Below are 27856 nucleotides of genomic sequence, written 5' to 3' on the forward strand. Positions count from 1 at the left end.
CAGCCTGCCCAGGGAGGTCGCGGAGTCTCCGGAGACATTCAAAACCGACCTGGACGCGTCCCTGTGTCACCTGCTCCGGGTGACCCTGCCTTAGCAGGGGGGTTGGACCGGACCATCTGCAGAGCGCTCTTCCAACTCTGGGCATTCTGTGATTGTCCAGGAAACGAAACCGCGTTGGCGGACGGCCGGGCAGTGCCCGGGAGGGTCGGGCAAGGCCGTCGCTGCATTTTGTGCCCCGGGCTCGGGCACCTCCCCCGGGCGTGGGCGCGGCAGCTCCGCCCCCGCGGGTCCCTCCCTGAGCCGCGGGCCCGCCCGGCGCGGCACATCCGCGGGGACGGCGCTCGCCATGGCCACGGTGCGGGAGAAGGCGGCGGCCCTGAACCTCAGCGCCGTCTGCAGCCCCGCCGCCAGGCCCCCGGGTACGGCCGGGGAGAGCGGGGAACGGAGCTGCGGAGAATAGGGAGCAGGGAGCGGGCTGCCCGCGCCCGGGCGCAGCGGGACGGGACGGGACGGGTCGGGACGGGGCTGCTCCGCCGTGGGATGGGGGCTGGAGCCGTCCCGCTCCGCGCCGGAGCCCCGCCGGCTTCAGCTCCGTGTGGCGCCTTTCCCGGCTCCCGGAGGTTCAAAAGTTGGCCGCGCTCCGGACCCGGGAGGCGCTTCCGCACGGGGGCCCCGTCCGGGATGTGCCGGCACCGGAGCAGCTCCGCGACGGGGAGAGACCCGGGAGAGCCCGGAGCTGCGGGCGGGGAGGGTGACAGGGCAACGCGGGGCAGCTGCGTGGCCGGAGAGCGGGTTGAGGTTAAGAGCAGGTGGCGCTCACTGGGAACTGGTTTTTGGTTTTCTTTCCTGCCTTCAGCACTTTAACTTTGTGGGAACTTGTATCCTTGACGCCGCGCTCGTACCTCCCTCAAATCTTTTCTGTGGCATTATGTGTGTGTGTAAGGAAGAGGTGATAAAGCCGTGGTTAGTAGTAAAATTACTGCAGGTCGTGTGTGTTGATGTTTATTTTAGCAACAGAACCCAGCGCTGGTGTGTATTTGGTGGTGTCGGGCTTGGGCTGGTTTTTTTCCTTCCAAAGAGGTCAGTCTGCTGTTCAGGTGTAGAGTTGGAAGTGAATTCTGCATTCTGTTAAGTTTCCTCTGCGTTCTGTTGAGTTTGCTCTGCCTGCCTGAAGGTGTCATCAGGTTAAAGTACCAGCAAGTGTGTGTTCCTTGTCTGTCTTGTACGTTTAAAACTTCAGAAATTGCTGGTTCTGAGAGATTGCTACCTTGGCTGGCTCAATGCTGTGCATTAAAAAGCTTTCCCCCCCCCCCCCCCCCATGACATGAATCTTTTCAGAAAGATAACTAATGCTGTCCTTTATAAGTGTCGGTGTGTTCAAATTATATTGTGTTCTCTGCTTCCCCATCAGTCTTTACTGCCTCTCTACCTTCCTGCCTCTCCGTGCTAATTTGCTAATTTCTGGGCTTTCTGGTAGATGGAGATCAGCTGGAAACACTGGTGCTCCAAACTGGAATACAATTCTCTAAGTAAAGCCACTTCAGACTAAACAGAACAGGAAAAAAAACACCTCCTGCATCTCTGTGGAAAATGCTCATGGTAATATGTTCCAGAAGGAGTTGCATGTTGTTTTTTTTCAAACACTGCATGGCACTGTTAATTCATTTGGTTTGAGGTCTGTCACAATCCCAGATGGCTTTCTGTAGGATTCCTGCCAGCTCTTCATTCCATATTTTATCCTTCAGCTTTTGATTTCCCTCTTCTTCCTCTGTTTCCTGTCTTACTAAATTATTCATCTGACTTACTGAAAAACATGTTTTCTAATTCTAGTCTCTCTGGTGGCTGCAGCCCTTCCCAGTTAGGTGGCACCTGTAAACTTTGTGTGTTTTCAAGTCCTTGTGGAGGCTGAGTGTAGCCTCCGGTCAAACTGTTGGCTGCTGGCATGTTGCTCTAATCAGACTGGTAAATGAGTAATAGTTCAGTGGCTTTACTGGGGGAGGGAAGGCTCAAGGAAGTGGCACTGAGCACACAGAGCCAAGGTCTCAGCTGGAGCTGTGGTGGCAGGACCTTGTTTGGTGGGACAAGTGTCCAGTGAGTGGTGTCTTAAGAGAATCCTCGAACTTGTTAGTGATGTGCTAAGCACTCATATTAGGTAGCTTGTGTGTGCACAATCCTGCAGGAAACAAGGTTCTGATGTGTCTCTTCATCCCTGCTTCCCTCTTCCCTGCCCAGCTGCTGGTGTTAGTAGAGGAACTAACAGGGCAGTTACAAGTACTTACAGCTGGTTTATGGTTGTGGGACACGTGTGCCTAGGAGTAGGTTCTGCAAGTGTAACCATATGGTGACAGAGGGACACACAAAAGGACAGTGCCAGAAAGAGAGGCTGAAAAAAACCAGGAACTCATGGTAAAAAAGCTTTAGGCTGATGTAGCCAGAGGAACCACCAGAGAGAGAGAGAGACAGCAGCACACAGCAGACAGACCTGCTGAGGAAGTCACAAAGCGTTAACGCATACGCAACCCAAGCCAAAGTGGAAGTCTCAAAGATTTTTTAAATCCTTAGGAGATTCATGAAAGCTAGGAGCCAAAAAGGGGGCTGTTCTGTTCTAGCTGCAGCATGAATTCAGTCTTTGTTGTCTCTGTTCTCAGGCTTTAGCTTGGCGCAGAAGCCGTTTGGAGCGACGTACGTCTGGAGCAGCATTATCAGCGCTCTTCAAGCTCAAGTGGAAGTGAAAAAGCGCCGCCAGAACCTGAAGTGCCACCATGACTGTTTCATTGGCTCAGATGCTGTGGATGTTGTCTTTGCCCATCTCCTGCAGAACAAGTATTTTGGGGATGTGGATATTTCCCGTGCTAAAGTAGTGCGCGTGTGCCAGGCGCTGATGGATTACAAAGTATTTGAGGCTGTTTCAACGAGGGTCTTCGGGAAAGACAAGCGGTCTGTGTTTGAGGACAGCAGCAGCAGCCTCTACAGGTTCACAAACGCCTCAAACCAAACAGAATTCGATAGAGACTACCTGCAGTGTACCCCACAAAGGTTAGTGCGTGGGGTGTGAAGGGAAGAATTTCTTTACAGCAGGAAAATGTTAAGTGTTCCGGGGGAGAGAAGGGAAAACCGCTGTACAATTGCAGGACCTAGAGGGGGAAAAAATAGATACTACGCAGATGAGATGTTTGTGGGTGGAAGACAGGTAGGAAACAGCAATTTGAAGAGAGTAAATCACTCAACCTGCATAGTAACTTGTTTTCTGTGTCTGTTATCACATTGCCTTGGGGGAAGGAGGTAGGAGGGTAGAAATTAAGTGTATATTGATAGTGATCTAAGCCCATATAACCAACTGGAATTCAGGTGCATCAAACAGGATAATGCAACAGAGCAATCTTCAGTCACTGCATATCTGACTCTGGCATAAACCAGTAATCCATGCATCTTTTAAAGAAAAATTGTTTCCCCCTTTCATCATCTTTGCTTCTCTACTCTTCAAATTTGGCTTTTCTTTTAGCCATTTCTTTATGCATATATGACTTCTTCCTAGGCTAGGTGGCAGGCTGTTTTGCTGTTGTGCTATTGCACACCATCCTAGAACCAGAGGGAAGGGCAGTGGTGAGGTTTTGTTTCCCTGTCTCTTTAGGAGTGGCCAAAGAAAACCCAGGTACTAAGTAAACCCTCACAAAGCAGAGCACATGCTATGTAGATGCCACTTTGCCAAGTAACTTCCCTTGAACTATTTTTGAGTCTTCATCTCTGCACATAGTCCAGCATATTCTTACAAGTTCCACTGATGTATTAAATACAACAGCTTTAGCAATATGCACTTTTGAAAATTGCAAATATTATTGACCTGAAAAAAACCCTCCTTATGTGACCGACATGTTAATGAGAGTAGCAGACGTGAACTTGAAGGCATCAACCCTGATGAAAAAATTATAGAAACAGACAGAATAAAAGTAATTCCTTGATCCTGCTTCTCCTCTCTGGACCACTAACTCTTGTTGTGTACTAAATCAAAGTCTTTATTTGGAAAGAGGAGAATTTGTGAGAAATTAAAAACACTTTAATCAAGTGTGGTATTTAAAAATATTTTCATCACAAGAATTGTTAAAGTAGACTTAGAACATATTGGACAAACAGTCATTAAACATGAGTATTCATGTTTTATTAGTGTTGAATGAAGGTGGTTTTCTTTCAGGCAGGGCACAGATGCATTGGGTTACATTTCTTCATTTAGTGAAAGGAACAGGTCCATTGATCTGTCACATCCATAGTAAAGACAGTGGGCATCAGAAGGATTTTTGCAGTGTCCTAAACCAAAGAAACCCTGGGAGTTGAAATTAAATAGACATGCTTGGAGAAATGCTAATTTTGTGGCTGGAGCAGTAATTCTGTCTACTCCACAGCCTGTGCAAGCAGCTGGGAGAAGAACTGGCCAGCACACAGAAGCAGGTGACAGGTTTCTGAAGGCTTCCATTAGCTGAAGGCATGAACAAGCCCCATAACTATGGAGCAATCACCTCCTTGGTTTTTCAGGAACATCACTAAATTTTTGTCCTCACTTTGCTATCATGGATAATGCCTTAAAACTCTGGAAGTTCTGAGGGGGGGAATCTTATTTGGGTTTTGAAAATTAATTTCCCCTGCTTAACCACTTATCCTCTTAAACTTTCTCTGTGGTAATTGAAGTAACCTGCTGATGCCAGCTGTGACAAGCTCCAAGGGAGGAACTGTGCACACAACTGTTATATGCAATTCATTCTTTAGGGTATCATATATTCTCCTGGATGGACAAAGGAAGTGTCAGGCAGCAGAGAAGAGGGGGAAGATAGTGTAAATATCTATATAGGAGAGAACACTTTTTAATCTTGGGACAGTTATTCATATCTATATGTTGCATGATACGTTTGGTTATCTATATGTATGAATATAGTTATATATTAAAAACTGTTTTTAATCTCAGACACGAGAGGAGCATGTTGTTCCACTCCACTCCTGTCAAACCGGAAAACTTGGAGGATCTTTGGGAAAACCTGAGTCTAAGGCCTGCAAATACCCCTCAAGTCAACATCTCGGATAGTTTGTCCCGCCGAGGTAAGCCAAATAGTGTCACAGTCATTTGTTTGTGGGAGAAGGAAGGTAAATCTGTAGGACTGGAAAGACTTATGCCTGTCAGATTGGAGAGGGAGACAAACTGAGTCTCACAGTATTTTGTTTTGAACACCGTGTCGTGAAAAGGCAAATTACATTTGTTGCAGACTTGCTTTTTACCTTTCTATTTGACAAGAGCCATCATCTCTAGTTTTTGTGGAGAAGAACACCCAGTGTGTAGAGCTTGATTTGAGTTAGGAATGTTCTTCATAGTATTCAATTACCTGCACTGCTTCTGTGCTTGACTTAGTCATGGCCAATAGTCTACTGCCAGCTAGAGCTCCTCCCTGGCTTTTGAACTCTCTATCTGCACATCCAGCACTCCTTCAGTAGTGTGTGAAACCGTTCTTGACAACTCATGTCGTCCCTTTTGGATTAAACTATGATCTAATGTGGTTTTTTCCCTTGGTTAAAAACGCTAATGCATCCTAGAAACTGTGGTTTCATCACAGGGAAACATCCTAGGAAGCTGTGATAAGGACAGTGTCACTATTACGCCTTTTTTTTTTTTTTTTTTGATATCTTATCTAGAACAACGATTGTTTGCAAATTAGAGCACAAAGAATGTAAGGCACTTCAAACTTATCCAAAAAGCAGTTCTCTCACACTTGTAGTTAAGTAAACAAATGGGTAATTCTTGCCTTTTGTGGTGATAAAAGGCACTTCAAGGTGATAAGGGGCCACACTCTTTGCTACTGTAAATCTCTATTTTAGTAAAATTAGTCTGGTAGGTTAGGCCTGATGGGAGGAAGGGGAGTTGTCCTTTTCTCATAATCTGTTTTTGCACTTGCTGAGTCTCCATGTGCTTTGTGTATCCACCCTTCCCAGTTATTAATGAAGTGTGGCAAGAACAAACAATTGCTCGTCTGCTGCAGCTGGTCGACCTTCCCCTCCTGGAGTCTCTGCTGGAGCACCAAGAGATCAGACCTCAGCTCCCACAGCCAAGGAAGGGAGCTGGGTATGTCATCACAAGCAACTACCTAGACAGAGAGATCCTCAAGGCTTTCAGTGACTCACAGTGAGTATTCATTGCTCTCCTCTGCAGATTTGTAAGACTTTCTGCTTCCATGGGAATGCAAAGCATAGTTGATCTTTGGGTAGAAATGTAGTGGTCTCAGTCCTGCCAGAAAGGACTGAGCAGGCACTTTGCTCCCTGTTGGACTTGACTGGAATAACTGGTAAATAACAATTGCTTAGCTCTAAGCCAGAGTAATGGGATAATTTCTGCTGCATGCTGGAATGGTTTTTGAATGCAATGATGGTATTCAGAGGGGAAATTCTTTGCTGCATTGAGGGAAGAATAGAGCTTTTTACTACCAACCTGAAAGTTTTCCCTAAAGCATTACTTTTGAGGAAATAGTTTAGTTCCTCCTACTATATTTAAAGAGCCAAGAATGCTGAACTTGAAACTGTGCACAGAGTTAAAAATATTGTCTGAAAAACTTTTACCAGTCTAAATCAGATCAAGGTTCATGTTTCTGTGTATCTAGCAATAATTATGTCCTTATCTCACAGTAGAGGACATCACTGACTTCAGGTTTAACTGCTTGTGACTGTTTACTGTGTGGGTTACTAATTCTTCATCTTGATTAAATACATAACAAAGAGGTATATGACTATGATCCACCTGAGTGTGTCAGGTAAAGTGTCCTCTGTGTGTGAGAATTTCTAATGTATTTAAGTACTTACACATGCAGTTTTCAGTGGGATGGAGAAACCAGTCTACCTGCTTTCTGTGGAAAGCAAAGCAACCAGCTCTGAAAGGCACCTGTAGGCAATGCTACAAACCTAAACCCCTCTGTCTTCCAGGACAGACGAATGGCTCTCGGCAGCAATAGATTGCTTGGAATACCTTCCGGATCATATGGTGGTGGATATTAGCAGGAACTTGCCTGATCAGCCAGATCAAGCAGATACATGGAAACTGCTGCTGTTTGACAATATTGGTAGATACTACAGCCAAAAAAAGGAGCCGCTGTTAAGCCACGCACCTGAAATCCATTTAGGAATTGCAGAGCTTTTAGGTAAGTAAAATAAAGCCGTGTTCCAATGCTTGTGTGAGATATGTATTGAGAAACTGAGTGTTTACCTCAGCAGCCAAGATCAAATATTGACTTCTGCAAGTATTTTTTTTTTCCTTTTCGCTCCTAGCCATGAAGACTGTGCCTGATTTTGGTCCTGGCTTTTATGCAGTTCTGTAATCTTTGCTTGGGTCTGTGTAGAATGGCTGTGAAAATGGAGCACTATAATTTGGTAGCAATTGGTATACATGGAAGTTAAATATCCATGGGAAATGAAACATAAATATGGCCTAATATTAAATATTTATGCTATGAGAGCTAAACTGAAAGCTGTATAGATGCTTTGTACCCCATTCACAACTTTTCTTGTTTTTTTTTTTTACACAGAAATGTTTCTTAAATTTTGCTTGGACAACATTTTAGAAAGCTTTTGATGTTTTAGTCCTCAATTAACATCTTATCCCTGTTCTCCATATTTTTCATCCTATTTCTTGTTCCATGGGAATAGTTTATCCTGTTGGTGGGAATAGTTTGCATTTATATCCTATTCCTCCTGCCTACATGAGAAAGGGATGATATTAGTACAACCTACTTCAATTAAATAATTCACATATCTAAAATGGCTATTCTGCATAGTAAGGCAAATTAAAACTTAGCCAAGCTCTACAAAGTGGTTTGCAGTTAATTCCTCACACTAGCCCGTGTATTTAGAACATATTTCTCATTTTTTGGGAGATCTTTATTTCCACAACAAGAGCTCACTCATTTCTTTAACAGAACCATTTTCTCTTTGCAATATTTCACATCCCATTCAAGATGGCTGAACTGTAATTGAATTTAATTGCAAGTGAGCTTACTTAAATATCAGCCTGAAAGCCTGTATGTGGGATGTTCTCAGACTGTCTAAGAGCAGCTCTCATTAACCTGTGAGAAGTTTTTGTGAGAATTAATTTCTTAGTTTGACCAGTTCTGTGTAGAGAGATGAACATCTCTTCAGTGGATATTTAGGTGTTTTATTGCAACATTTATGTAAATAAATATGGCAATAGATACCCTTATCTCTCCCCAGTGAATGGGAAGATGGAGCAATCTTTAGAAGCTGTTCAGCTGTATTTGAAACTTCTAGACAGCCAAGTCAGGGAGGAGTTCAGGAGACTGTTGTACTTCATGGCTGTTGCAGCACACAATTCTGAGCTCAAACTACAGAAGGAGGTAAGTGTGTACTTAATAGATGCTTTACACTTACTGAAATCTAGAGGTCACAGACACTGGTAAGAAAACATGTTTGTAGCTTAAATAGGTGACTACAGGAAGAGCAATGACTCTGGAAGAACAATGGGGGAGACTAACTCTCTTCTTTTCATCCTTAATTCACGTTGTTCTTTAGAGTGACAACAGGATGGTTGTGAAAAGAACATTCTCTAAAGCTATTATCAACAATAAAAACTTATCCAGAGGGAAGACTGACCTCCTGATCTTGTTCCTTGTGGACAACCAAAGAGATGTGTTAAAGGTAAGAGCTAGAAAATGACCAGGTTTTGGCTAATCTTGTATGCCTATGCAGAATTGCCTTTTCTAAGATGCATTGTCATCTCTTTCTCTTCAAGATCCCAGGGACTCTGCATAAGATGGTCAGCAATAAACTGCTGGCTTTGCAGAAAGGCCAGGATCCCAGTAAGATAACAGGTAACAGTTCAAACTGAGCTTTTTAATCTCGTCATGCACCCAAAACGAGAAATAGGTGATGCAAAAAGACTTGCTGTAATGATGACTAATTTGACTCTAAAGGAGGATGGGTCTGTGGAATCCCTAGGGTGGCTGAGTGTGGTGTTAGCTCTGAATGTCTCTTGTTTCCTTTTAGGCTATACCTTTTGCCAAAAACTTGATGAAAGAGAGTATCGCTCCAATACGGAGAAGACCACGAGAGATGAGCTGTTGTCTCTGTTGAAAGCTATCGATGAAGACTCAAAGCTCTCTGACAAAGAGAGAAAGAGACTGCTAGACCAGTTTCATAGTAGTAATCCAAGTATTTTTATGCAGTATTTTGGAGACAGAGTTACTAATATGTGTGTGTGAGACTTTAAATAGAGATTACTTTGTATACTCCAGCATTGAAAACACTAATATATTTGTAAATTTTTGTATTCATGTATTGTGCCTAATAAAGTTATTTTGTGGAAATGGATGGAATGTATTCAGTTATTACCAAAGCCAACAGTACAACAGTAGCCTTTATTTATAGCTTAGCTTTTCTCATTCTTAATTGCTATCGGATCAAAATAATCCTTCCTTTTCCTCACCTAAAGCCAAGTCTATTGACTCCCTCTCTTCAAATATCAAAATTCCTGAGGTGGAAGACACCGCGAATGAGATGTCTCTCTCACCTTTTACCTCAGCACTGAATCTTATGCGGAACATTTTTTTTCTAATTTGCCTTGCATTATGTGACTGACACGTAGCATTGATCTTTGCCTTGCTGTGTAATGGACAGAGCTGAAGAACATCTCCTGCTTGATGTTCCACAGCTTTCCTTCAAGCTTGCCAACTAATGATACTGTCTATGTGTATGACAAATTACTGTGCTGTTTTAAGCTAAAATGGCACCATATTGAGGAATTGACTGTCCTGGGATGGTAAAGATATTCTGGATTTTTAAATCAGTCTGGCTTTGGTTGCCACAGGATGTCCTGTTTATGACTGGTTATCTTCATCCCTGCAGTGTTTTGCTCTGACTGTAACTCTTATTGATGGCACCAGCTGTAATTAGAAAAGAGTTGGAGCAAAGGAAAGGCCTTTGGCTTGTCTTGTGGCTGCATAGTTTATCTCTGTCTGGTCTACGGTGGAAATCCCAAGCTTTGCAACACAGGCAACTGCAGGCAGATATAGAGCATGATTAGAGATCTAATTTTGGCTCTTGTGGGGTTATCTTTGGGATGATATCAGCCAAACTTTGTTACAGCTGCTGTTGAAAGAGATAACAACAAATTTTGTTCCATTTCTGTTTTATTCTATTTGGGAACAGAAGCTAGTTTAATTATGACAACAAAGTAGAAATAACTGTTACAAGCACGTAGTGATCTGATTTTTAAAAACACAGCCCCATGTGAGATACTGTAATGTCTCCCTAAGTAACTCTTCAGTCATTAGTGGTGTGTGGTGCCAGTGGCCCAAATGCTTTCTGTGAAACAGAGCTGAGGGCTTGGTGTGCAATAAGACAGTGTGTTACTGTGTCCTGATGGGGGATGGATGACAAATGTGTGAAAACCTTATTCTAGTCGGTTAGAAAGGACTTCTAAAAAATGTCCAGTTCTAGTAGTGGGGGGGGAGTATAACCCCTTTTTAGTAGTTATATTTCATAGTTCTTAGTCTTAACTGAAAGCTTTCTATTATAAATGTACTTCCTCAGAACAGTTGGCTTAACTTACACTTTAAAATGTGGGGGTGGAAAGGCAGTTCCTTGTTCTTAGGAAAAATATGTTAAAATAAGTTACTTATGGTGCTGCATTGGTTCCCCCTTCAGCAGAAGTGTATTCCCTTTCTAACTCCTCCCTAATGTAACATCGTGGTTAAGAGGATGAGATTTCTATCTTGAAAATGAGTTCCTGCCTGTGGGCATTGCCTGCTGCAGTGAGAGTTCTGAATTACAGATCCTGCCCTGTGAGTTAGTGAGCTGGCTCTGCTGCCAAGTTTGCTTTCAGGGTAAGGAAAAGCAGCCTGCAGGGAGGAATGGGGCTCGAATGTTCACCAGTGGGCACAAGGCAGGGTCAGCATGGCCTTTCCTCTGCTTGGGGTGGTACAGCTCCTCCAAAAGTACCTAAGATTTCACTTGGGGGGAACTGCTGTGAGCTGGATGAGGTGTCTTAAGGACAGCAAGGACAAGCCATGGCTGCTTTCCCTGCTTGCTGGGTGGGTTTAATGTGAATCGGTACAGTGTGGTTGGAGCAGTTGTACATCTCTCTATCCCTCTATGTTAGAGCACAAGTCCTATGAGGAGCAGCTGAGGGAGCTGGGGTTGTTTAACCTGGAGAAGAGGAGGCTCAGGGGAGACCTCATCACTCTCTACAACTCCCTGACAGGAGGGTGTAGCCAGGTGGGCGTCAGTCTCTTCTTCCAGGCAAGCAGCAGTAGGACAAGAGGGCACGGTCTTAAGCTGTGCCAGGAGAGGTTTAGATGAGACATTAGGAAGAAGTTCTTTACGGAGAGACTGACTAGGCATTGGAATGGGCTGCCCGGGGAGGCGGTGGAGTCACCGTCCCTGGAGGTATTTAAGAGACTGGATGTGCCACTTAGTGCCATGGTCTAGTGGACAAGGTGGTGTTAAGTCAAAGGTTTGACTCGATGACCTCAGAGGTCTTTTCCAACCTCGTTCATTCTGTGACTCTGTAGAGCCCCGGCGCAGGTTATTGGGGCGCAGCCCTTGCTCTGTTTGGGGTCGGGACCTCGCTCGCCCCAAAGCCGCCGGGAGCCCTGAGGGCTGTCGGTGCTCCATCAGCGCGGAGCAGAGCTGCTCCTCACCCCTTCCTTGAGGGAAAACCCCCCGTTCCCGGCGCGGGGGCCCCTCGCCCCGCCCCGGAGCCGCCGCGGCCCGCCCTGCGCTGGGGCTGCGGCGCCGGCCCAGCCCCGCTCCGCGGCCGCCGCCGGGAGGGAGCCGGGCCCGTCAGCGCCGGCGGCCGCGGCCCCTGCGCCGAGCGGCGGTAAGAGGGGGCGGCCCGGCCCGGGGGGCGGCCCCGGGGGCCCGGGGGCGGTGGGAGGGCGGGGGGCGGCGAGCAGGGCCCGGGCCCGGCACCGCCGAGGGGGCGCCGCGGCGGCTCCGGGCCCGGCCGGGTAGGGCTGCGCCGGGGCCGCGGGGTGAGCTCGGCTGGGTGAGCTCGGCACTGCATCCCCCTGCTCCCTGCGCATCCCACAGCCCGCCCCGGGCTCGTTTTCCCCCGTGGCCCATTGATGAGCCTCGGCAGCGGCGCCGGGAAGAGCGGTGCCCGGGCCGGGGCTGCCGGCGGGCGGGGTGGGATGGGGACGGCACCCCGTGTGCTCCCTCGGGAATGGCGCTGGGAGGGACCGGGGAGAGCCTCACGCGGAACGGGCTGCGGAGGGGAAAACTGCGGAATTTCACAAGCGTCCCTTGTCATTTGGAAGGGGGGACGGGGCTGCAGCTCGCCTTTTGCTGGGTTGCGAGGGAAAACAGGCTGCGATGTGGCAGGTGAACAGAGAGAGAGCTCAGCGCTGGAATGAAGCCCGAGGCAGGGCAGCCCTCGGGGTCAGGGCAGCTGTCAAGCGCTGTCTCCTGCAGAGCAGTGGGGCAGCGCTGGTGGTGAGAAGGAACTGCTTCAACCTTGGTCAAGGTGTGCTCCATGGAAGCAGAGTGAAATCTGTGTAGTGCTGGTGGTGTGCATCTGATGGTTTGAGGACCTTTAGCGAAAAGAGCCGGTGGAAAAATGTTTTGTTTAAATTTTAATCTGCTGGGGTTTTCTGCTGCGATTCTGTTTTTATTAAAAATAAATGAAAGTGCCAAGAAGTAGGCTTTGCTCCATTAAGAGGCAGAATTGTTTCTGTGAAAGGAAAGATGATGATTGTGCTTCTGGAAGAGGTATTGTCGAGCTTATTTACCCAGTGGAAAGAGGATATGTTCTAGATGTGTTCTGGCAAATAATAGCAGTAATCCAGCAGAAAAGAGTAGACTATTGCAAACTAAACAACTAAACCAACAAGTGTGCCTTTTTAACTCATCTGCTGAACAGTCACTTGGTAGAATGGCCCAGGAGTTCTTGTACCTGCCTTCCACAGCTGAAATAGGACTTTTTTTAAACAAATGGTAATTAAATGAAACTTTTGGGTTTGAGGCTGTAGCTCTTGAGCTGCCATTTTATGGGATGTAGTCTGCATGGTGGGAATGATGGCCTGGTGGGAAAAGCTGGGGGTAGCAGTCATGAGACTGATTGTCATCTTATCCCTGTCATTTATCTTCTGTGAGTCCTCAGGCAACTTAACTCACACCTCAATTTCCTCTCTGTAAGTAAGGTATATTGTATTTCCCTGCTTTTCTCAGCATAGTGAGCCTAAAGTGCAGTGAGAGATTGAGAGGCACTAGGAAGTGTTATGTGCTTTAAAGACTTAAGTGTGTTTTGGTTGAGTCATCTTTGTGGTTCAGATTTTGACTTCAGGAGGATGCTTTGTGGATGAGACCGGATAGGAAGAGTGGCTGTCTAGTCTGGTGGAATGAATGTGGAAGCCTTTATGATAATGCTTTTATCCCAGCCCAATTCAACAACAGGCCTCCCTCCTTTGTTTAACCAGTCCTGGTTTTTATTTTATATTGCAACTTGTTGCTATGATCTCTTTTGTGAACAACTCCTTTATTAACAGAGCTCCTCATCCTCTTGCTGGTGGAGTGTTTGCAGTAACAGACCTTCTGTCCCCCAGATGGGAGATCCACTTCTCCTGGAGTGTGTCACTGGTTTCCCACTGGTTTCCCAGTTCCTTGCTGGGTGGGATGCCTGCAGTTACACCCAGCTGGAGGCTCTCTCTGCCTTGGTTCAGAGGGTGGCAATGTGACTGCAGCTGTGCACAGATCACCCCTTCCATGTCCCAGCCTTTGTGTGTGAAGAGGAACATAGTGAAGCATTTGGAGCAGGGACATCAGTGACTCTGTTCCAGCTGTAGGCCAGTGTATGATTCTAACAATACCTGTACTGATGCCTTGGTTTTCCCATGTAATTTATCCCATGCTTTTTGTGCTGTTTCCTTTTCTAAAATAGAAATCACACAGTGCTGTGGGCAAGTGTTGCATGCTGTTGTCTCTCATGCATCAAGCAAGATGATGATCCTGAGTCATTGCTGTGGAACAAAACTGTTCCTTACATGCCCTGAGCTTTCCAGCTGTCCTGTAGAATCCCACTGGTGCAGTCAATTTAAGCACTGATGGAGCAGGGTTGGTTATTACAGCTGTTGTATGAAAATAAAAAAGTCTCAGTGTGCATTTTATATTTCTGTTCTGTTGCTTGCTTCTGCTGCTGTTTTCTCCTAGTAGCTGGGAGGTGCCTCTGGAGGGTGAATCTCTTGCTCAGAGCTTGTTTCTTTCAAATTTTGAAAGTGGGGATGGTGAGATACCAGAGGAAAGAGGAAGTTTTTCCAGAAGCTTTCTTTTATTTTGAAAGGCAGAGTCCTTCTGACTCCCATTTCGCAGAACATCCAGGCTATTTAATTGAGTTAGAGACATCATATGCTCTCTGACAGATCTCTGTAAAACTGAAATCTTAACAGCAGCTTCCTGCATGACAGTTTTCATGGTGGATGTACAAATTACATTCTTCAGAGGGAAATCTGAGTGTGAAATAAGCAAAGATAATGAATGGTGAGACTTGCTTTTCTTATGGTAATTTTTTCATTATAACTTTGGCTACACTGCATGTGTCTGTGATGTAATAAAAATATTTTGGTAATATAATAAAAAATTAATGTAATAAACTAATATTTTAAATACTATAACTGCTCTTTACTGTCTTTATTAAAAACCCCTGAAATTTTATGCATAAATCATTACTCTTGCATGAAATGAAAATATGGGAGTAGAATTTTATATTGATTTCTCTCTAGTCCTTTTCCTGCTCCTTAATGCTTTTGGATGGCTCAGAGCAAAAGCTTTTAAGTTCTGAGCAGTTGGGGTAGATCATAGTTCAGGAGTATGTTATGCTGAGGAAGACTTGTTGCTGTGTAGTGAGGAAACATCTCATTTGACATAATCTTTTTGTAAAACATTTCTGGGATACTGTTCTGAAGGTCTTTTTCACTGCTCTCTCAGAAGCAATGCTAAGAAAGAGAACTAAATATCTTTTTCTCTCTCATCTGTATCATTATGGCAAAAGGGAGCAGTTTCAGATTTTTGAGAACTTAGTAGGAATGCAGATTAATAAATGGTAGCTGTGTTGAAAGCATCCTATTTAGTGGGACATGGGAAGTGAGTCACTGAGTCCAGGTCTCCTACCATTATAGGGATGACATCATATAATTCCTCATAAGAATTCTTTCATTCTTAATTTTTTTCTCAATCAAGAGAACTCCTGGTGATGTTTTCTCACTCAGCCATGTCATAAAATGCTTATTCATTCCCTTTTCCATATTTTTTCTTTTTTTTTTTTGTAAGGAACCAACTGAAAATGTCTCAGAATCCTGACAAGCTACACTCAAGTGAAGAAAGGCTGAGTGGTTTGGAGGATGGTCAAGAGGAGAACTCGGACAACCCGGATCAGTCTGTCCGAAAAAGGATCCGGCAGAGCGCTCCAGGGTCACACAGAGATGACACACCCAAGTGTAAGCAAAACTGCTTTATATGAAATATAATTTAAAAAAAAAAATCTGTAGGTTTTGGTGAAGGCAATCCTAATGTTTCATACCATTCTGTGCAAGTTTGACTGTCTTGCAGTTAAATATAGTGTGACTCCTGATGGTTTGCTCTGAAAGTGTTTGTAACACCCTTTTCCCCATTTTTTTAGTACTTAATTATACACAGTGACCATGTTGCTCTGATCCCCATATATCTTAAATACCCTGGTGTGTCTGTGCTCATGGAAGGGGTAAAGCACCATCCTGGGGTGTTCCAGCTACTGCTACTGCTGTTTGCCTTATCAGCTGAACCTTCTGGATTGTTGTAGCCTCTGTTTCCACTGCAGGGCAAGGAAGGCTGTTATCAACAAAGGAATGTCCTGTCATCCCCCTCAGAGTATAGATGGAAAGTTGTATATTTTATCCTAATACTACTTCCAGTGTCAAGCAGGACTGCATATTTTAAGCTTATTCCTAAGGTGTATTTTTCCTTGTCATTCTGCTTTTAACATGAGGAGCTGGATGCAACATGGCTACCAAATATTCCTGGCAAATCTATAGATGAAACCAAGGGGAGGTTTTCTGGCTCCAGGGGTTCAATTCAAAGAGGCAGAAGTGCTCAGATAACTAGTTCTAAATTTCTGTAGAGAGTGTCTCAGCCTGTAACATTTTGTTTGTTGTATTTTTTTTTTGTTTTTTTTTTAAATGGAGTTCATTATTACTTGAGGTTTAGTGTTGTGTTTAGTGTCATGTTACACAGAAGAGACGTTCTGAGGGAGTTTATGTTCTTATGCCCTGCTGGTTGCCTGACAGAAGACGGGATGTATGTGTGGAGAGAGGCTCTGAACACGGGAAAGTAAAAAGCATAGCACAGTCTTGCACTGCATTGTACCCCAAAGAAATGGTTGGTTTCAAGCCCTTCCCTTGTTTAAGGGAGCAGATGATGTGATTTAAGAGTATTCTGTGGCAAATGAGAGTCTTGGCTTTTAGTGCACCCACTGCTGGAGTGAAGTCATTTGGCAGTGGGACAAGAGCACTCTCATTCAGCTGTGAACTTTGCTGTCTGCTAGTGCTTCTCAGAATATCAATCCTTACTGTGTTCCCGGAGTCACCCTGCAACATTAAGCTCCAAGCAGAAGGAAACAAGGATTTAGGAGGGCTGCAGCAGAAGAGCAGGATATTAATGATAAATTAGCACGTTGGAACCACACTGCATATACTCAGAAGAGCTCTGAGTGGCAGACGAGTGATGGACAGCTACTTTTAAAGACCTTTTCTATGTAATTTCCTAAGTCAAATCAGCATGGGTTATCAAATGAGACTGTCATAATAGTTTACCTAAAACATATCTCAGTGAGCCCAGCCCATGAAGATCCCTGGTTCATTTCTTTCATTTTGGGATTAGTGTGTTGCTGTAATTGAAGTGAGTGATGTACAGAGAGGAATGGATCCATTGGGGCAATTCTGCTGTGGCTCTTTCCCCCATTCCACTCCACAAGGTGTCTTCTGGAGGAGCCAGGGTGAACCTTGCCATTCCTGCCTGCCTCACCTGAGGACACTAATGATCTGCCTTTCTCCTTTTTCTCAAATACCTGGACCAGGGAAGAGCTGTGGTGCTTCTCCTGACTTTTGGGAGGGCATTGCAGGGCCCCCACACACACTGTGTGCAGTGACACTGCACAGCAGGGAGGACCCTTTACCACAAAGAATCAGTGCTTTCAGGTGGCTTCAGTGAGATGGGATTACTCCCCTAAACCAGTGACCTACACCCTTGGCACCTTCTCTGCCTTTCTGTTGACTTATTTTTAGGGCTATGACACTTCCTGCACTACAACAATGCCACTGGTGGCCCAGGAGGATGTTGTGTAGCCCAGAACTATTAGGAGCCGTAATTCCCAGTACATCCAGGAAGCAAATTGAGTTTTTTGAATTGTCTGCCTTCTACCTGCTAGATTTCCACAGTCAGTCACTACCTTTATCTCCTTCCTAATGAAAACCATCCTGTTTTTTCAATGTTTGGTGCTTCCTGCTACTCACTTATGTGCCCCAGGGCCCAGTTTGAACCTGCTGGTCCATCCTGGTCAGTCCCAAATGCCTGCCAGGGAAAGAGGTCTTAGGCATTGGAGCTGGGAGTAGGTCTTGACATCCTTTGTTGCTTGGATGGTGGCCTCTGGGGGAAAAGAAGAGCTGGGAGGAGTGCCAGTTGCACTGGAAGTAATGAGGATAATTAGCTACCGGTGTGTTACTGCTTAACACTTTTGTGATTTGTTTGCTGGCTGCTTTAAAGATGAAATAATTTCCCTGAAAAATGTAAAATTGAAATGGCAATGTCTACACAATACTTGTGGAAATAGTGTGGTGAAAATGCTGGTGATTTTAATTATTTCTTCCCACAGTATGGAGAAAGATGGTAAGATGCTATTAATCCATCATAAAGAAGTACTGGTTTGGGTGTGGGATTTTGTTTGGGTTTGGTTCTTAAAAGAGCTTGATAGAACTTGGAAGCAAGTTCTGAGCCCTGAATATCAACTGGGACTCGCTCCTTTGCTTTCTGTAATACTCCAAACCTGTGTCATCCACTAGATGGGAAAGGAAGGCAAAACATCTTCAGATGACACTGCCATTTGACCCTCTGTACTGTCAGTAAGGTGGAAAGGGGCCAAAAGTCTTAGGAGACTTTATTTTCTGCAGGCTTTTGTAGAGAACTGTCTGACAGTGTAATTCGTGTTGCAGCCAGTCCTCCTCGGCCTGTGTCCATAGAAGAGCTCATGGAAACAGCCAAGGGAGTCACCAACATGGCATTAGCACACGAGATTGTTGTCAATGGAGACTTCCAGATTAAACCAGCTGAATTACCAGAGCACAGGTAAGGTTGTTACCTAATATATCTATTAAAATATATCTATATATATCTGTAGATAAAGTTTGCATTTGTAGAACTGCATTTCTGTTAGGTTTACTAATGACTTTTACCTGGTAGAATTGCCTTTACTTAGTGAGGCCTTTAAAAGGAACATGAATACTGGTCTTTTGAAGACACACTGTAATTTTTTTGATTTAATTTTTGATTTATTTTAGTTGTCTAGTTTAGGTGTAGCATAGGATGAACTTTCAAGTACTTTAATTTGTAGCCGGCTTTGCTTGTGTGTAACCCTTTATTAGGACATAGGCCATTCCAAATCCTGCATCCAGTTTTTCTTGCTTTTCCAAGGAACATAAAATGACAGATCTCTTCTCTGTTAATCATCATATATTCATTATTACATTATATTCATATTATTACGTGCTCTTCCTCAGGAGCTGTAGGTTATCTTTGTAAGGTGGTGCAGAGACAAGTCTCCTTCTTTCTAACTGGTCACATCTACCCACAGCTTGGAAAAGAAAGTAAGAGACATTGTGCATAAAGCTTTCTGGGATTGTCTGGAAGCTCAATTAAAGGAAGAGCCACCAACATATGATCATGCAATTAAACTGTTGGGAGAAATTAAAGAGGTAAGATGATGTGATACCAAGGTAAATTATTGAATTTGAGTAGTGCATTGATATGAATGAGCAAAAGTGGTCAAAGCTTGGCTTTTCATAAAAGACTCTCTTGTTCTTTTTCATTACTGTATCATTGTCTGTGAACATATATAAGTTGTATAACCCCAGAGGAGAAATTTGAATTTAAAGCCAAATGCAAATCCATGTAAGATGATTAAAAGGTAAGTAATACCAGTTTCATAATCCCAAGCTTCCTTCATGTTATGGCAGCAATATTAGTTATGGAATCAATGGGATGCCCCAACACTGGGCTGATAAAACTGAGCACAACAGTCTGAAGTATGATCTGTGCCATAGAGTATTTACCACTTAGTAACTTCAGTATCACACAGAACAAGGTAAAACATCTGGAGTTGGTGAGTGGTTGGTTAAAAAAAAAAAAGAGAGAAATTCTACTTTTAAAGGGCAATTAATTTAAATAAGAATATGCCCCATCCCTTGAAGTGTCCAAGGCCAGGTTGGATGGGGCATTGAGCAACATGGTCTAGTGGGAGGTGTCCCTGCCCATGGCAGGGGGCTTGGAACCAAATGATCTTTAGGGTCCCTTCAACCCAAACCATTCTGTGATTCTATGACTCTGTAAGAAGTGGTTTTGATCCTTGTGCTCTTTGATATGTAGAACTAATGCACTGTTAAAAACCTTCCATTGCAGAATCTCCTGTCTTTCTTGTTGCCTGGTCATACTAGACTGAGAAACCAGATTACAGAAGTTCTTGATCTGGATTTGATAAAACAGGAGGCAGAAAACGGGGCCCTTGACATTTCTAAGTTGGTCAAATTTGTTATTGGGATGATGGGGACTCTCTGTGCTCCAGCTCGAGATGAAGAAATTAAGAAACTGAATGATATTCCTGAAATAGTTCCTCTGTTCAGGTACTGAAATGGTGTTTATTAGTCATGTTCAGAGTCCCTTAAATAGTTTTAGATGTGTGTTTGGGGGGGGTGTTCCAGCAGGGCAACCTGCAGCTCCTAGGAAAGAAAAGAGTGATAGGGAAAGGGAAACAGCTGTGGGTGTGAAGGGGAGAGATGCTCCAGGAGTCATTAACAAGGACCATCTCTGTTCTGGTGAGTTGGGGTATTTGTCTGGCTCCTGCATGTCAGTGAAGGACATTTTCTTAAATGCCAAATGCATATAAGCCTTAAGACAGCAGGTGAAGAGTCAGTTTGTATCAAAAATTAACATCAACAGCAAAAGGAGAAAAAAAGCCTACAGGAGCATAGGGAAAAAGTACTACTGGTTTCCAAACAGTTTGTCCTTTCTTTCCAGTTTGAGCTCTCTTTACCCCACTCCCTGTGTAAAGTCCTGTCAGTTCTAAAGGGAGTGTGTTGTACCCACATCTGGGAGCATCAGGGCTTCTGCTCTGTCACCATATTCTCAATTCAAGGTCTCAATAGTCAGAAGTTTCACTAACCTTGCTGTTTTCTAATTTGCAAAGCTTCCAAGAGTTCAGGATTGACTTGGCAGAATTATGGCCAGCAGGAATTAGGTTGTTTTAAAATTAAGATGTTATTTGGTGGGGGTTTTTTGTGTTTGTTTTTTCTTTTTTTTTTTCCCTTGGGTCTGATTATTCACTTCCCACTGAGGTTGGCTTTCTAGGCTGCCAACAGAGAGAGCATGCAAGCTTGGAAACCCAGATGGCTTTTTATATACTCAAGATACAGCACTGCACATCCTGGGAGATGTAATCTATGGAGCTAGTGAAGTTAATTCCATGGAGGCTTTTTTACAGGAGAGCAAGATTTCTTTCCCACTTGGAAGAGGCACATGCATGCATGTACATGCTTGCTCAAGCTTTCTCTCTGTCTCATGCTTTTAAATGGTTAAGCACCCTGTTACTGTTTCCCATGCATGTTTTTGCTCTTTCCTTAGACAGTCTGTAATAAATCTTGTGAACAGCACCTCTGAAACATCTGCAGCCTTGAATAACTTTTTCTGTTTGTTTGTTTAGAGCCATTTTCTCTGTATTAGACCTAATGAAAATGGATATGGCAAACTTCGCTGTCAGTAGTATTAGGCCAAAATTAATGCAGCAGTCTGCTGAATATGAAAGAAAGAAGTTTCAGGAGTTTCTTGAGAAACAGCCAAGTATGACTTTGTTCCTTTCTTTCTTCCCTTCTGACCTCCTAGTAAACTGCGTGTCTTTGCTTGTAGAACATGAAAAAAAACTCAGATATTTTTATAAGTTCATATGGTAAATGACAGCTTGTGCCCCAAAACTGTGGTTAGAAAAAATCTGCCAGAACTATAGTTCTGCACTTAGTGCACTGGAGTCCAGTTTAATCTCAATACAGTGTAGGGCATGATTACCCAGCATCATCTCACCTCTGATTTCCTGTAGCTGTGTGGTTTTGTTTTAGATGTTCTGCTTGATGCAATAAATGAAATGCATGTCATCAATTGATATCATGGGTATTAGTCATAGTAACTAATGGGCTTGTTTGGAAAGTATTGGTGGAAAAACCAAACTTTGAGAGGGAATTTTCCTAACAAGATTTTTTTCCCTTGCTCCTCCAGATTCTTTAGACCTTGTCACAAAGTGGTTGCAAGAAGCAGCGGATGATCTTGCAAAGCTGGGACATGAAATGTTGCCTCCCCACTCCAATGATGGTGCTACTGGTGGGGCCTCCACCTTGTGCTTCACTGCTGTACAAAATCAGGCCTATCTGAAACTCCTAAAGTGGGATCATGTGAACAGGCCTTTTCCAGAAGTAGGTATTTAACAAAAAAAAACGGGTGCTGTGCTTGTTCTGCTCTTCTGTTTCTGGGACATAACAGAAGCTGTTCAGATTTGTAGCCTTGCGACAAGTGCAATACTGAAACATTTCTCTCTTCATTGGGAGCTTCTTGTACTACTTCTCTTTCAGTTCTGAAACCTGCTTAGTTGGAAAAGAGGGGTTAATGCTTTTCATTTCGCTCCTGGTGCTGTCCTGCTGAGCATCTTGCTCTTCCCTGTGTCACTGTCGAACCTTTTCTGTCGCATCCCAGTGTCCCTTCCCAGCCCAGCAAACTGACCCCGTCCTGTGCTGGCTTCCTCACTCATTACAGACAGTGCTCATGGACCAGACCCGCTTCCTGGAAATACAGCTGGAGCTGGAGCAACTCCTCCTGGTTGGGACAGTGCTCCTGGTCACGTTCAGTGCAGCAGGCCCAGCACTTGTTGATGTGCCTGGATTTGCGGAGAAAATCAAAACCATTGTCAAGGTGCTGCTGACGGGAACGCATCTTCCGTGAGTATGGGATGGTCCTGGTCACACAGGGGCAGGTGTAGCTCTGTTTTCACCCTGGCAAATAACCAGTGTAAGCCTCTCTGTCTCCTCCTGGACTGCAGGATATGCAGAGAAGGTGCTGAGGGCTTCCTAAGAAGCCAGGCTGACAGTTTTATTTCAAATCGCTCACTTGGAGTTGTCTTTTCTTGCTCTGCTCTTTTATGAAGTGTCCACACTGCTTTTCCAGTGTGCTTTTATGATGCCAGGCTGGCACATGAGGCTGCCAGCAGCTAACCCTGCCCATGGTTTGGGCCAGGCTTCCACAAGAAGCTGAGTGTGGCACAGTGAGCTGCCTGCAGATTTAGAGTGATTGCTGTACACACAAGGGTTGGTGACTGGTTTGGCATTAGTCAGAGCTGTCTGCAGGCAGAAAGTCAGCTCTTGTGTGTATGGATTGTTCAGGCTGGAAGTCTTTAATGCTTTCCTACTTCCTTGGTTTGGAGGTCAGCTTTATTTTTCATACATCTCTAAAAGGTACTATTCTTTATAATTCTGGCTTTTGTCTGCATTATGCTTTTCCCGTTGCATTTGATAAATAAGGCAACTCTAATTGAAAGGTTTATTTTTAAAAGGTGAGAAAAAAAGTAAATATCTGGTTCAGTAATGCTCTACTCCACATTCTGTAGCTCCTTTAACCTGAAGGAATCTCTGGCCACCGTCGGGGAGAAGGTGTGTGCCGAAGTGAACAGCTGCCTTTCCCAGCACGGCTTTACACCGTTCTCAGCGGAGAGAGAGACTGTGCTTAAAGGGCAGATCCAAGCAGTGGCCAATCCAGATAACACCATCTGCAGGCTCATAGGTACGTCTGGCACTGCTGCTCTGCTCTCCTGTGACCGTTCTCTGTGTAACTGGTGTGGAGGGGTGTCGTGCTGGACTTCCCATTTCATGTCTCAGATACTTGACTGTGTTTCAGGCCTGTTGCGTTTTACGTGAGATTACACCATTTCTAATGGACCCTCTCTTTTGAAAACAAACCAAGCCCCATTTTTTTCCAGATTCTCGAATTCAAAAGTTTCTGGAGAATTATCTTGCATCCAGTCACCAGAAAACACTACCTGCTATCCCTGGAGGGTTAGGCCCTATCCAAAGAGAGCTGGAAGAGGTCGCTGCCAAGTACGTTCGTCTCGTCAACTACAACAAAATGGTCTTCAGCCCTTACTATGATGCAGTCCTTGGCAAAATACTGACTAAGGAAGAATCCCAACTTGTAGGGAAGCCAGAAGAGTCATAAACCCAGTTTGTGTGCTACCCACACGGTATTGTCAGCTATTAAATAAAAATTGTACCAATATTTGTCTAGGAAAGCAGCTTTCCGTGTAAATACTGGTTCCTTCTAATTCACGAGCGATGGTCGATGGAGGAAATACACGAGGTGCAAAAGGGGTTCTGAAGTAAATGATGAGAGATGCATTTTTAATGTAAGGATGCAACCTAGGGGGGAATATCATGGCAGTTTTCTGGCTGTAATTTTTACATTTTGGAGCTGATTCTAGGTAGGGCAAGTTTAAGAACAAAACTTCGTATTTAAGTGGCTCATTTTAGGGCATTTAACTCTTAATTTACAGTGAATTTAGTTTAATTAATCCAGAGCAGTTTAGCAATGGTTCTTCCCAGAAGAGGTGATATGGTTTTAAAAAAATCTTACTTTAAAGAATTAAGAAAGCTAAAATTCTAGATAAGAGGAACTTCAACAGACACAAACCCAACCCAAACAGCACTTTATTGTAACATTATGGTCACTATGGTAGGCTACTAGTTTTTTCTGCATTTTACTGCATTTTTAATAGCATTTTTTTGCTGTTTACCTGCAGATGTTAGAAAACATAATATATTTTTGTAGTAAATTTTCTGGTTATTGGGTAACTGTCCTCTGCTATGTACAGTACTTACAAAGGTGGCAATCTTATAGATTGCAGCTGTATTTATCTCTTGTAAAGACTTAAGAAGGGCAGAGCTAAAATGTTTTGATAAAAGTGGTATTTCTTACCTTGTTTTGCTAGTAGTTTCCTCCTTTTTATGTGAGATACTAATTTTAAAGTAAATCTGTGTCACTTTCAGAAGGTGGATTTAAAGTGTGTGAAACTTCAGGCTGGAAAGTGTACATGGTTTTTTTTTTTTTTAAAAAAAAAACTACAACAGGAGACGGTTGCATATTCAATCATGTCTTCAAAAATAGCCAGGAAGTGCAGAGCACTACGGGCAGTATAAGTGATTTTAATGCAGTGTGAGAGGTGAATGACTTAGTTTGAATATACAGGGAATATTTTCAGTAGATTTTTTTTTTTTCACTTTGTAGAGGTGTTCTTGGAACTTAGAATATTTATAGGCCTTGAATTTCATTAGCTGTGTGTTGTGTAGATGAGTGTTCTCAGAAGAGCTCAGTGATCTTACAGCCTCGTTGCAGCTTCAGACTCAGCTGGGAGGTAAGTGCATCTGAAATTTCCCTCTAGTTGAGCACAACAGTGTATTACAGTAATCAATATTTGATGGTTTTAGGAAAGCAAAGTTCGTAGCTACAAACAGTAAGTGGTCCAAGTACTAAGCTATCCAAGCCAGAATGTCTTTGAAAAAAAAAAACAACCAACAAGGTATGTAAAATAAATAAATAAAAGGGCCCTTTTATTGCCAACAACCAGGTTAATTTATGAATCAACTAGCCAACCAAAGTATGAGAACTTCTAGAAGCACTTGATTTTAAATGTGTTGATGCTTCCCTTTCTAGTTTTCCTTTAAATCTCAGTGTGGATAGAGGTGCTCTGACTTTCATTTTGGAGGAATACGAGATAAATAAGACCTTTTTTCTATATTAGCCTATGCAACTCTAAACCAAATTTTTCTCATTGATTACAAACCCCTTTCCCCAAGGGAAAAAAAAGCAAACCACCAAACCCTGTAAGAGTTTACCACTTCAGACAGATTTTTCTCTCTTGGCTAAATAAACTCAGATAGTGAAATGAATGTCTTTGAATCTTTGGCAATTCAGAAATGAGGAGGTTGGTTAGCCAGACAAAAAGGGTTCTGAGTAGGCTTTTGGTGTAGATTGTGTCACTGTTTGCATCAGCAAAGGATACTAGAGAGGTCTTCAAGGTTGCTGTGTCTGCTTAGTGGGCTTTGTTGTTACTGCAGGACCCACCTCTCAGTGCAGCCACAGAAGTTAATTCGACAGTCTGAGTAACAATGAGCTGCCAGAGCCATTATGGCTGGAGAGGTAACCAAAGTAACAAGACAAAGCTGTTTTCAGTTTTGCTGCCGTTATTTTCTCTTTTAGCATTGCCTAGGAGCTGCCTTTAAAACCCCTGGGACTTACACACACTACACAAAGTTAGATGCTGTAGGGGACGATCTCGAGGATGTGGGGAGGAACAACAGGACAGTGAGACACTCAGAAAAGCCCTTGAACAACATAACTGATGGCAGAGTGAAGGGGACTGAATTAGCAATGACTGCTCCCAGGTCTGGGATTCAGGGTCCAGGTGTCCTGACATTGCAGCAGGGACTGTGCTGCCAGCAGTGCTCGTGTGTTGCTCACAGGGTTGATACAGTAAATCCCATCTCTCCTCACAGGAGGGGTTTGATCCTAAGGCTTAATACAGGAAAAAAACATAGACCCGTAGAAGAGTGCAGTACTCTCCTCTGGCTCCAGTCTCACTTCTGGGGGTACACACAGTGGGAACAAATGCCTCTGGGAGTGGGTGCTGCAAGCCTTCCAACAGTAAAGATCTTAAGGGACTGTAATAAATGCCCACGAGTGCAAATCACCTTAACGATTTTCCCAAGTTGTTTTTTTTTAATCAGAGCATCTGACAAACAGTGTCTCTACATCCTCACAGAAAGAAATAGGGAGATACAACTGAGGAGCAGAGCAAGAAAGGAATTCCAGGATTGCTAAGGCCAGTTCCTCCCTCCACCTGAACCTTTCTGGGGTTCACCTCTCCCCCTGGCAGAGAGAAGCACTGACCCACAGGCAGCTGTGCTGCTGGAGATGGGAACCTCTTGAACTTTCTCGAGTATCTGAACGTCCAAGGGGGTTCTTCAGATCCTATCAGAGTGCCATTCTGAATAGCCAATTGCAAGTTAAAAGCTCAAGTACACATAGAAACTGCTTTGAAAGCTCACATAGTGGTTTTTTTTTTTAGCTTGTTTGAAGATAACAAGTGAAACGATGTAGCTGATTATTAACATTTAGCTTTGTACCTTACAGTGGAAGACCCGTGCAGGTATCCAGGACCAGCCTGTGTTAGCCAGTGGTCCTGGACAACCCACCTTTGAAACATATACTGAGTTAGTCTTAAGATGCTGTCTTCTTCAAACAGTCGTGGAATTACAAGCAAAAGTGTACTGTATCCTCTAGAAAAATGGAAAACAAGCTAATTCTAATATGTATGCTCTGACCAGTTTCCTGTGACGGTCTTATTAGCATTGCTTTTGAAGTGGCTGAGTAATATTTAAGAAGTACCTTGTTGTGTTTGAATAAAACCAGAATGAGGCATGAAGTTATGGACATCCTTTTATTTTAAAGGAATGTTTTTTTTGGTTTTTATCCGATTTTCAACTACAAAACAGATTTCTTACATTCTGCCATAAATAAAAACGGACAATAAGGCAGTACACTACATGAACAAACTGAGAACAACTGTTTTCCAGAAAATGTGAATTAAAAATGCTTCACAAGTATAAGCCATCCAGTTTTTAAAATAAAACTGTTAAAAAAACCACAAGATTTCAAGTGGTAGATGTGAACACCCTCGAAGAACAAAATACAGTTTTGACATTTTTCACTTTAGGTTCTGAAAACTTAGTTTTGTTCAGAGCACATTCTAAGGTTGTTCGGGCTGTTTTCAGATCAAGAACCATATGGAAGAAGAGGCACCACAGTAACAAAACCATTTTCAAGGATTTTTTTTTTTGTTTGTTTGTTTGCAGCTGTCCCTTTTAAATGCTTGACTTTTGAGAGACTGATTCAATGCAAGTCTTTGTCTGTCACAGCAGAACCCCAGACTTGTTTCACCGGATTCTCTTTTGCTGTCGTGCTCTGTAAATGTCATGTACAGGGGGAACTACGGATCCTTTCTCCTCGTCGTCATCAGAATCCTCGTGTGATCTCTTCACAGTCTTGTTGAGGATGGTGCTGTTTTCCACAGGTCCATTGCCCTCCACAGCTATTTCTGGCAGGCCGCCGGTGATGATCCGCACAGCTTCATCGACAGCTTTGGAAAGAGGCACAGATTCATTTGAGTTGTGAAACTAAAGTCCCTGATCAGAAATCAGCATGCCAACGGGGACACCAAGAGAGAGACGTTGTGGAGATTTCCAGAACGTAAAACATTTTTCCTGCCCTGTTCCACAGATATTAAGCCTTGACTGTCTGAAACTCTGAGCAATGATGAACGCTAATTACAAAGTAGATGTTGCTGCTTCAGCTTGAGCCCTCCCTCTACACAGGCATTGAGGTCACCTGTGAGCTTAAATAAACCAGGGAGGCCTACTGGGGAGCAGTATAACTAGTTCATGATTCACCAGAAAGTAGGCAGAGCAGTTTCTGCTTATCAACAGAGGAAGCCCCAAAA

At 43.7% G+C, this 27856-nt stretch overlaps 3 protein-coding genes across 6 annotated transcripts in view; 2 read left to right on the forward strand and 1 right to left on the reverse strand.

The window, feature by feature from the left end:
- Nucleotides 1-312: 312 nt before the first annotated feature.
- Nucleotides 313-9344, forward strand: DEPDC7 (DEP domain containing 7). Its single transcript, XM_051777260.1, has 9 exons — nt 313-419; nt 2649-3036; nt 4955-5085; nt 5971-6160; nt 6952-7166; nt 8233-8375; nt 8551-8676; nt 8771-8849; nt 9025-9344. Exons 1-9 carry the CDS (start codon nt 347-349, stop codon nt 9237-9239), a joined length of 1560 nt encoding a protein of 519 aa, XP_051633220.1. The 5' UTR covers nt 313-346; the 3' UTR covers nt 9240-9344.
- A 2415-nt stretch (nt 9345-11759) lies between these two features.
- TCP11L1 (t-complex 11 like 1) lies at nt 11760-26950 on the forward strand. Of its 4 annotated transcripts, XM_051777265.1 has the most exons (11): nt 13802-14088; nt 15301-15467; nt 18213-18345; nt 18851-18971; nt 19675-19895; nt 20972-21108; nt 21538-21731; nt 22069-22250; nt 22916-23088; nt 23285-23402; nt 24586-26950. In XM_051777265.1, exons 2-11 carry the CDS (start codon nt 15314-15316, stop codon nt 24602-24604), a joined length of 1452 nt encoding a protein of 483 aa, XP_051633225.1. In that variant the 5' UTR covers nt 13802-14088; nt 15301-15313; the 3' UTR covers nt 24605-26950. The 4 variants fall into 4 exon arrangements, with proteins under 4 accessions (XP_051633222.1, XP_051633223.1, XP_051633221.1 ...); XM_051777262.1 differs by lacking the exon at nt 13802-14088 and adding an exon at nt 11760-11857 and having other exon boundaries at nt 23285-26950; XM_051777263.1 differs by lacking the exon at nt 13802-14088 and adding an exon at nt 12007-12025 and having other exon boundaries at nt 23285-26950.
- CSTF3 (cleavage stimulation factor subunit 3) overlaps nt 26783-27856 on the reverse strand; it is a 48836-nt gene continuing 47762 nt past the window's right edge. Inside the window, exon 21 of the mRNA XM_051777259.1 lies at nt 26783-27496. Coding sequence (XP_051633219.1) covers nt 27294-27496 — 203 coding nt within the window. The 3' untranslated portion in view covers nt 26783-27293. The remainder of the gene's footprint in view (nt 27497-27856) is intronic.

This window comes from Manacus candei, unplaced genomic scaffold (assembly GCF_025592945.1).
Source record: "Manacus candei isolate 608988 ecotype Guabito, Panama unplaced genomic scaffold, ASM2559294v1 h1tg000009l, whole genome shotgun sequence".
Taxonomy (NCBI): Eukaryota; Metazoa; Chordata; class Aves; order Passeriformes; family Pipridae; genus Manacus; species Manacus candei.

Bases quoted from the DNA above. Each gene is read 5' to 3' on its own strand.
- TCP11L1 (XM_051777262.1), top strand. From the start codon at position 15,314: ATGTCTCAGAATCCTGACAAGCTACACTCAAGTGAAGAAAGGCTGAGT. The intron at 21,109-21,537 runs GTATGACTTTGT...TTGCTCCTCCAG, and splicing joins GTTTCTTGAGAAACAGCCAA to ATTCTTTAGACCTTGTCACA. The intron at 23,089-23,284 runs GTACGTCTGGCA...ATTTTTTTCCAG, and splicing joins CACCATCTGCAGGCTCATAG to ATTCTCGAATTCAAAAGTTT.
- DEPDC7 (XM_051777260.1), top strand. From the start codon at position 347: ATGGCCACGGTGCGGGAGAAGGCGGCGGCCCTGAACCTCAGCGCCGTC. The intron at 8,376-8,550 runs GTAAGTGTGTAC...GTTGTTCTTTAG, and splicing joins AGCTCAAACTACAGAAGGAG to AGTGACAACAGGATGGTTGT. The intron at 8,850-9,024 runs GTAACAGTTCAA...GTTTCCTTTTAG, and splicing joins GGATCCCAGTAAGATAACAG to GCTATACCTTTTGCCAAAAA.